This window comes from Anopheles gambiae, chromosome 3 (assembly GCF_943734735.2).
Source record: "Anopheles gambiae chromosome 3, idAnoGambNW_F1_1, whole genome shotgun sequence".
NCBI lineage: Eukaryota > Metazoa > Arthropoda > Insecta > Diptera > Culicidae > Anopheles > Anopheles gambiae.
Window position 1 is genome coordinate 16,743,144 of NC_064602.1, and position 9,918 is coordinate 16,753,061.

The following is a 9,918-nucleotide window of genomic DNA, read 5'->3' on the forward strand; positions in this document are numbered from 1 at the left end:
CAAACCATAAATAAAAACGAATATATGCAAGCCTTGAAGTCCGTTGAACAACCCAACACTAGAAAAACGATGCAATTTTCCATCTAATTTGTGTCCCACTTTGCATCATAAACGGCCAATTCAAAAAACCATTTCTCCACAAGAAGTTGCCTCGTGTGTTGGTGTATCTTTTTCACCGGGCGGCAAGAGGGAAACTGTCATGTGCGAGCTGTCAAACTGGCAGCAGGCAAAAATAATCGAACAACACACATACACGCAGGCACGCACGGACGGGAGAAAGGCGCTCCGTGCAGCAGAGAAAAAAGTGTACGGAACAACGGGTTCGGGCTAGTTCTGAAGGACGGGTACACTTTTTACCCTTCTGCCGTGCTAAATCGTCGATAAAGTAGCTTCAATCTGTGCAGTTCCCGTTCCCGTGCTAACGCGATAATTCAACGCATTTTGGTGTGGTGATTGTTGCCCACTGTGATAGGAGTTTTTCCATCAGCCCCAGTGGCCAACAACACATCAAGAGGGAAAACATCATCACTACCACCATCATCATCATCATCATCATTAAAACAAGGGCAACTCCGAAACGGCAGCCCTTTTGCGAGAACAGTTTTCGTTCGTTTTATTGTTTTTGTGCGCTGAGTGCAATTGCTTTCACGGCCATCGACACCACCACCACCACCAGCGCAGCAGCTAAAACATGTCGATGTGTTCCGTTTCCTGATAGTACGTGTTAGTGCAGCGGAGTGTGTGCGAGGCAAAAGATACACTAAATGAGAGCAAGATGATGTGCACATGATGACGATACGAAGCTATGCTGGCCAGTGGTTGCTGTGTTTGGACGGTGCAAGAATCAATCATCGGTGCACCAGCGACGGGGGTGGGGGGGCTAGTGTGTTCGAAGGATCGTTCGTGCGGTGAAGGTAGCAGGAACTAGAACAAAAGCAGCAATAGAAAGTGGAGCGCAACGCAACAACAACAACAACAGGCCGTAAGGGTCTTGCTTAACATTGCTTCATCTCGCGAGCGATGCATAGCAGCAGCTTCTAACGGTGTTAGAAGTGAACAGCGAGCAGCTAAGCAAACACCCTCAAACCATCACGTTACACCAACACCTCGGCTCCACGTACGCGAATTCCCGTTCCGTCAGCACGGGGGGCGCAACCGGGCGCAGTGAAAATAAACCACCCCTGAAACGGTATTCTGGTTCGCGTTACCTTCCCCGGGCAAACCCGAATAAGGCGAGTTGGTCAAGAAGATTGCGTGGCACGTCGTCGAGCCTGCGGTTGCCCGAGCAACCACAACACCACTTGATCGCGGTAGGAAGAGCGAAACGACAGGAAGTGGCCCTAAGGAAGTGTTTACACAGTTAAAGCGGTGTATTTAGTAACGACCATAATGCGGACAGTTATAAACGCTCGGGGTGGTGGGACAGCCTCGACCGGCCATCGACCGATCCACGAGCTGCTCACCTTCATCGCGATGCTAACGGCGGTGGTGCTGGGGTGGGCCACCCTTGCATTGGCGGAGCAGATCCCAACCGTACCAACGCACAACATGTCCAACAAGGAGCGAAACGAGCTTAAGTAAGGCGCAATAGTGCCAAGAGTGCCCCACTGTTTCGCGGCTTCTAAGAATGTAAACTAATTCATATCTTTTCCATTTCCCCCCCCCAAAAAACGGAACCCCCTTTTGGGCCTCGGTGGCCCGGGAGCAGTCTGCTTCCGTAGGCCGCAGGTCCAAAGAGGGTTCCTTTTCTCTTTCTTTTTTGCACGCACACACACACACATGGAACGCGCACATGGACAGAGAGGAAGCCAGGGAAATGTTCTACCACGCGTACCGGGCGTACATGGACAATGCCTACCCGGCGGATGAGCTGATGCCGCTGAGCTGCGCCGGCCGCTACCGCGGTGTCACGCCGTCCCGTGGCGACCTGGACGATACGCTCGGGAAGTAAGTTAATTAGTGGGATTGGACCGAAGGGAGGCAGGGGTTTTTTGGGCAATTTTTCCCCTTCCCCCTGCCCCCCTTGGTGACGTGTCCGACCGAATGGGGAGAAAAAAAGGTTGATAAGACGACGGCGACGAGTGCAAAAGCCGACCGATTGTTGCGGTTAATTTCTTTTTTTTTTCTTCTTTCAACGCTATGTTATGCAAACGCATACACACACGCACACACGTACCAAAACAAACGTTATACAGCACAGCCGTTATCGTCAGGTACGGTTGACACGGGAACGGGGAGTGCGAAACGATACTTGGTCTTATCTTGAAACTCGGTGGAAACAAGTTGACCAACGCACACACAGAGCAAGGGCAGTGCGTCATTTGGTTTAGCGGATTGTTTTTTGTCCAACGAATCGTTTTTAAATTACCTTTTTCCATCCGTTTCATAATCTATGAACCTCTTGGGGTCTTTTTTATGGTGAATTGTGCTGTAAAACGTTTGTCCTTGGTTGGAATGTTTTTGCTAGACAATAGAATGAGCGATGAACTTGGAAAAGACGTGCTCATATGCTCCATGTATTCGTCACGCCATTTTGGTAGGGTTTTTTCATTTATTATTTTTCATTTTTTAACAAAATTCTAGCCAAAAAATGCGTTTGAATTATGGAAAACAATTCGAAATCGCATGTGCTTTGCTGGTCGAACCCACCGGAATCAAATATTGGATTTGAATTATTTATTAAATCCCGTAAAGGTCATATAATTGTCGATGTTAAGAAGCGATGGAAAGCTTATTTTGGTTGCAATATATCTATATCTTTTATCAAGTATTATTTTTACTCCTCCTTGTTTACAGCTTTTCCATGACCTTGGTGGATACGCTCGACACGCTGGTGGTGCTGGGCGATCTGGAAGAGTTTGAGCACGCCGTCAAACTGGTGATCAAGGATGTAAAGTTCGATAACGACATCATCGTGTCGGTATTTGAAACCAACATTCGCATGATCGGGTGAGAAAAACACTAAATGATTACAATTTTCGCAACAGTCATTGCTAATCACTACATTTGTTCCTACAGTGGCCTTCTGTCCGGACACATTCTGGCGGAGTATGTGCAGAAACAGGCGGACGTGATGACGTGGTACCGTGGCGAACTACTCGAGATGGCAAAGGATCTCGGCTACCGGTTACTGCCAGCATTTAACACGTCCACCGGCATACCCCACGCAAGGGTACGTTGGGAAGAGAAAAAAAATGGTAGAACTGCATTAACAATTTCCTTCCAATCCCGCTCTCCCCTTTTTCAGGTGAATCTGAAGCACGGCATGAAGGTGGAAGCTTTGCGCCACTCGCGCGAAACCTGCACCGCCTGTGCCGGCACGATACTGCTGGAGTTTGCCGCCCTGTCCCGGCTGAGCGGGGAGCCGATCTTCGAGGTGAAAGCACACGCGGCCATGGATGCGCTGTGGAAGATGCGCCACCGCAGCTCCGAGCTGATGGGCACGGTGCTGAACGTACATTCCGGCGACTGGATACGGCGCGAGTCGGGCGTCGGGGCCGGCATCGATTCCTACTACGAGTACTGCCTGAAGTCGTACATACTGCTGGGCGACGAGCGCTACCTGGCCCGGTTCAACCGCCACTACCATGCGATCATGAAGTACATCAGCCAGGGACCGATGCTGCTGGACGTGCAGATGCATCGGCCGCATACGAAGACGCGCAACTTCATGGACGCACTGCTTGCCTTTTGGCCCGGGCTGCAGGTACTGTCCGGTGATTTGAAACCGGCGGTACAGACGCACGAGATGCTCTATCAGGTGATGCAGATGCACACGTTCATTCCGGAAGCATTTACGTTCGATTTCCAGGTAATTGGAGGAGGAAATGCTTTTCGAGTCAAATATTTAAGGACTGTTTTCTTGCTTTGCTGTTTGCTACAGGTCCACTGGGGTCAGCATCATCTTCGTCCCGAGTTCATTGAATCCACGTACTTCCTATACCGCGCCACGGGTGATCACTATTATTTGCATGTAAGCAGAGTTTAACTGAAATGCATTCCAGTTTGTTAAATGGAGCTTCTTTCTCTTTTACAGGCGGGCAAAAAAGCACTGAAAGCACTGCAGAAACACGCACGAGTTCCTTGCGGCTATGCCGCGGTTAACGACGTGCGCACGGGAAAGCACGAGGATCGCATGGACTCGTACGTGCTTTCCGAAACGTTCAAGTATCTCTTCCTGCTGTTCTCGGATCCGGCCGATCTGATACTCAACATCGAAGACTTTATCTTCACTACCGAAGCACATCTGCTGCCACTGACGTTGGGCCAACTGGGGAACCATACCTTCAGTAAGTCCGGAGGGCGGAAGTTCACTTAAGCAGTCGTATTAACCTTCTTTCCCGGCATCTTTCGCCTTCCAGCCGGCGTACGCGACCAGGACGAGCAGGTGCACATGCTCGACTACATGCGATCCTGCCCGAGCCCGAACAAGTTGTTTCCTGAAACAGTCCGGCGCCCACTCCGTGACCTCGTTACGGGAGTCTGTCCGCGCATATCGAGTGCCAAGCGACTTAGAGCGGCTGACTTTCAGGCAAGCAATACGGATCATCTACGAACAGTTTATGACATGGGCATTACGATGGTTTCTCTAGGAGAGGGCAAGGTGCAGCTGCTGCACAGCTTCCACAATGTAAGTTTAGCACACCTTTGTGCCAAAAGGGTTTTGGTTGATATCGAGAGTATTAATTTTTGCAAAAAATCAACAGGCCAAATCGCCGGAGGATGCCGAACGGGGGCTGATTTTCATGCAAGAGATGGTGGAGCTCTCCAACTCCAACTCCATTCCCAACACGCAGCTGCAGGCCGTCGCCTACAAGCGGGAGGGTGAGCGGGAGATGCGCATCCTCGAGGCCGGCCCCAGCCACTTCGGCATGGAGCTGGTGAACGATTTGGCCGTGGTGCAGCGGGCCGTCTTTGCCAAGCCAGCGAAGGTTTGCTCGGGTAAGATAAACTGCGTGTGCGTCATCATTGGCACATCATTGCTAATTAAACGCCTTTTCTTCCTGTCCTGCAGCACTGAAAAATGGCGAAGAAATTCGGGGAAAGATTGTAATTATCGAGCGAGGCGAGTGCACGTTTGTCGATAAAGCGAGACGCGTGGAGTCGGCGGGTAAGTGTGGAATGTTCAGCTTAAACGGGCTGTGCGTTATTGAAGTTAAATGTATTATTATTGCCTCTGTTTGGCAGGAGCCGTGGCTGCAATTGTGATCGATAATACGCCAAACACGTCGATCAACAATCAGCAAATGTTTGCCATGTCGGGCGACGGGCGGGACGACGTGCTGATCCCGGTAGTGTTCCTCTTCACCAAGGAAGCGGAACAGCTCATCAAGGCGATCAAAGAGCAGCCCTCCCTTGAGGTAATTGCTTCGAGCACATGCACCTGTTCTTGATTGGTCTTGAAACGGCTTCATTTGTTCTTTTACTTACTGCAGCTCACGCTAATGTCCGTGACGGCGCTGAAGGAAAAGCTGGCCCGCGCAAGCATAACGAAGACTGACACGAAAAGTAGTGACTCAAAAGTGACGCCATAGTAGTAGCAGTGCCGAGTAGAGCCCGAGTTACTAGTGTGTAGCCGTGAACGATATTGCCGCCGATCAGGGCAGTAGGGAGACGTAAAAAAAAAGGGAAAGTAGGTGGTCGTCCCTCGGGAGTGTTCTTCATGCAGCGTTCCACCCGGATTCGGTAACACTTGATCCGCGCAAATCCTCCTCTCACATCTGTATTCCGATGTGACCGACGCACGACGACCGACGCCCGGGTTAGATAGTAATGAATTGATTAGCAAAATGTCGCACTGGGGGGAAAATGGTACTGTTGTTGGGTGGTCGTAGAGAAAAGAGGGAATGTCGCCTTTTCCTGGCGGGAGTAACAGAATGGCACCGAAAGACGTGCAAAACAAACGTCCTTTCGGTGTGTTTATACTTGCTAGCAAAAGTTAGACAAATGAATGAATTACACACACGTAAAAAAGGAGGTTGCATTAGGGCAAGGGACCGATACAGCAATTATCGTTGTCCAGGAAATGAACGATGGTGGTAAATGAATGAGATGAGAATGTGTGAAAAGGGTTATAAGAATATGCATTCAAGGCGTGCATTCTAGTGAGTATTGTTCTGTTCGTTTCTCAACCCTAACGCAAAAAAGTGATACATTAGTGTATAGTTAAGTACAACGGAAGGCAAAAGAAACGCAAACGCAAACAAAACGGTATCTCTAGTGTAGTGTAAATTCGAAAAAGGACGAAAAAGAGAGAGGAGAGGGCCAACCATCGTATCAGCGATGGAGTTAGAAAAGAAAAGGGATTTAACTTTAATTCAATTGCACTGCTAGTAGTTCCCTTCGATGAAGAAAGGGCCGATTTTTTGTTTGTTTGTATTGTTTGATTTCCTTCACGTTCATTCCTTTCTGTGAGCAATTCGTTTCCTGCCGCAATTACAATTATATTTCCAATCACTGCTTTCTATAGCCACGCGCACGCTCACAAACATATCGCTCATGGGGGCTTCTTTTTTGTGCAGTTACTGGACAAGCCTTTTTTGCCATGCTTATCTTATCTTACATAAGTTCTGTTATCTCTATCATTTACCTGATATTATAGCCGCTTCGGAACAGTTAAATGGAGAGTTTATTCTTACCGAACTCTTTTTCTACACGAATAGCAAACATATATTTTAATTACTGATTTATTCAATATCGCCTAAAACACACACACATACACATACACCCAATTGTGCGCAGCTCACTTTCGTTAACAGTTTACAATTTACTTTATTTCGCTAGCAAAGAAATGTTGAAGAGTATATGAAGATGGCAAGAGAGAAAAAATGATGTCGTCAAGCGCGGAGTTAGACAAATGAAGCGAGAAATCCGTCGATAGCACCAAATTTTTCGAAAAAAAGAACGTCTGTTTTGCAAAATCCTTGGAATGTGTGAAAGCAAAGGGTCAAAATGCTGTAAATATCTATTTTGTACGAAGCGAGGGGCGCACATCCTCTCTAGGATTCGCAGCCGCGCAAGGGCGGGCGGTAACAACATTAGAACGTAAGTAGATTAAATTTCTTGAAACATGTTGCAATAGCGCAGGTGCCGCATGCACCAAGCGTTAGGATGTAAGAGAGACGTAAAAACGTAAATTCTGTCCCCCGAAATGGATGGTGGTATTCCACACAAAAGGAACAAAAAACAACAAGAAGCCCAACTTCTCACACACTTGTTCCTGCGTGACGCCACTGTAAGTGGAGCAGTCGAAGCAGGGAGTGTTTGTGGGGAGGGGGGTGGGGCTTAGACGAAATGCATTATTGATTTCCATTCTACTAAGACGAGTCGTTTCTGTTCGTTCTTTCCTTTTTTTTTGTATTTCATAATAATAATGTTGTTTAGTTTTGTAAATAAAAACTGCAAATTTTATATCAAAACAAGTATTGTAGGTTTTAGGATAGCAGAAATCATGCTTAGAATCGTTTGTTGATGACATTACAAACAATAATAATTATATTTGTGTAAATCTTTTACTGTTCCAATAATTTTTTTTTCTTTCTTTCAGTTGACCCTGTGCCGTCGTTCATTGTAATGCTGTTAAAATCCGCTCCCCAGATGCACATTTGAAAAGACTAACCGTCTCGACCAAGCTTCCTTGTGTTTTTCCGACAAATAATTACTAATTAGAAGCTTCCCTCTGGTGTCCACGGCCCCGGAAGGCAAATGTGACCGAACAGAAACGGAATGACCACCCCGCGGAAGTTGGGCGACACTGCCCTCTCTCTCTTTCTCATTAGTGCTGTTTAGGGACAGTTTTTGTGCAAATCATTTCATTTCCGTTGGATGCTACCCCACCAGGACCAGGACCCGGGAATCGTTTTGTTCTTTCATTTCCCCCATTTACACAATGCTCGGTCCCGTTTCCTGGCGACGGTCGGTCGGTCGGTCGAGTCAGAAACAGCTAGCCGGTAAACGGAACCGGAACCCCGGAAACGAGATGAATGCGTTTGTGTTGGTATGTTTAGCGTGTAATTTGCCCGCCAAAGAGCCATCTACGGTGAGCCTCACAAAAGCAAGGTACATTTGCGCCCTTTTTCGGTAGTCAATTGTGTCAATGATGCTGGTGAGCTCGAAGGAAAGGCCAGAACAAGAAAAGAAAGGATGTAGAATGTCTCTTAGTGGACATGCTTAGTGGAAAATGCAATACGGGTGCATGCGAGAAAGGGGGTAAGTATTTGTTTGTTTTTAATTGGAATGCTTGTAAAGTAGTTCAATTATTTTTAATTTCTTGTCGACTGTTTTCCTCCTTTTTCTCTTCACCCTAACAAAACAGAAAACATAACAATAGAAAGAGTTTGTTGTTGTGCAAAACTGAAAACCGATAAACTTGTTCATAATAACAACCAAGTGACTTGTTGCACTTCTCCTTCAGTTATTGTTTCTCACTTTTCATACATACTTATTACTTACTAACGAAACATAAAAAAAAACATTCTACATCATCTCTATCAGTACTCTATAACCTTCTTTCAACTGACCCGGGCCAAACCACCGGTCAACGGCGATGGACTGTTGGACACAACCACTCGCTTGGCAGGTGCTTCCGTCTGGGTTTAATTAAAACTTTCTGATGAGTTATCGATTGATGCAAGACATTGTGACAAGGCAGGAAGCTTGTTGAACTTGAAAGTTGTTGGCTACATCTAAATCTGTTAAATGAGTAAAGAAAGAAACCTTCCTACATCCTTGCCTAGTAGGGATTTTTCAATTTAAAAGTTTGAATACGTGTCGTCCGCACTTCTGATTGGTTGGTTAATGTATATTATCCTTTATTTCGTTAAAAGTAGGAAATTGCTATTTGAAATCAGTTTAATTAAAGCTTTTTCTGGTTCTTTTCCAGCTAATACAACAAATCCGTACCTCATTTTACTCGAAAAAGGATGGCGATGGTTAAAAAGTACCAATATAGAGCAGCTTTATTGGCATTCCGGCGCAGTTTATAATTCGGTAAGTTTGATGCGATAGTAAGAACTTAATTTAAACAACAGAAATACGACAGAGTCCGTTGTTTTGTAGCAAGCAACCAAGTGTTTACTATGTCCTACAGTGTAAATTTATATGATTATAAGTTCTGTATAAGTTAAATATTAATTTGGGAATATTCAAATCCAACTGACGTGAAACTATTTTCATTTGCATTTTAAACTTAATTTTCTTCTATTTTTCTATACTCTTTCGCACGGAGAAGTTTTATTTTATTACCACACTTTATCAACGGATTAAACAAAAAACTGTACATAAGAGTATCCCGACACTTTAATTGTTTGGGTTTCAATAACTTGACGCGAATCTTCTGAGTAGCACATCGATGCACGTGTGTGGCGATGCTTCTGCATACATGCATTAAGGGGATAACGTGTGGACTAGCTTTGCTTCCCCACTGCAAAGTGCAAATGTGTCCCGTGCAAGATGGGAACTGAAATTAATAATAAAGTACATCATCGCGCGCCACCTCCTTTTGCACCATTCAGTCAGTGGGGTAAATATTTTCGCTGCACCCAACGTGTGTACCGGTGTCCTCATCTCTTTCAAGAACAACACACACACTTTAGAACGCTTCTTTCTGGGGTGTAGAGCGGCATTTTGCACGCTCCATACCATTCCAGACGTTCCCAAGAGAGCGAGGTTACTCGATTTTGCTTCCCAAACGTGTCTGCCTGCGCTAGAAGATTATTTGCATACATTATATTGTGAAGAAAATCCGGCGCACCCGGAACAAGGGAAAAACAGATGAGCAAAAGTACGATAAGACCTGCCGCCTCACACGCGATTGGTTGCACCTCTACTACCTCTGCGAATGTGTGTTGCCTCGAGGAGGAGTTTATAGAAACACACTCGACAGACACTCGGTGTTGGTTGTTTTTTCTATACTTAACG

At 46.2% G+C, this 9,918-nt stretch overlaps 1 protein-coding gene across 1 annotated transcript; it reads left to right on the forward strand.

Annotated features, from left to right (window-relative positions):
• The first annotated feature begins 226 nt into the window (after positions 1 to 226).
• LOC1275602 (ER degradation-enhancing alpha-mannosidase-like protein 3) lies at positions 227 to 7,418 on the forward strand. The gene is made up of 12 exons (XM_314865.4): positions 227 to 1,577; positions 1,801 to 1,947; positions 2,797 to 2,949; positions 3,019 to 3,172; positions 3,248 to 3,811; positions 3,884 to 3,973; positions 4,037 to 4,289; positions 4,362 to 4,630; positions 4,707 to 4,941; positions 5,015 to 5,110; positions 5,188 to 5,360; positions 5,436 to 7,418. Exons 1-12 carry the CDS (start codon positions 1,390 to 1,392, stop codon positions 5,532 to 5,534), a joined length of 2,421 nt encoding a protein of 806 aa, XP_314865.4. The 5' UTR covers positions 227 to 1,389; the 3' UTR covers positions 5,535 to 7,418.
• The last annotated feature ends 2,500 nt before the right edge of the window (positions 7,419 to 9,918 follow it).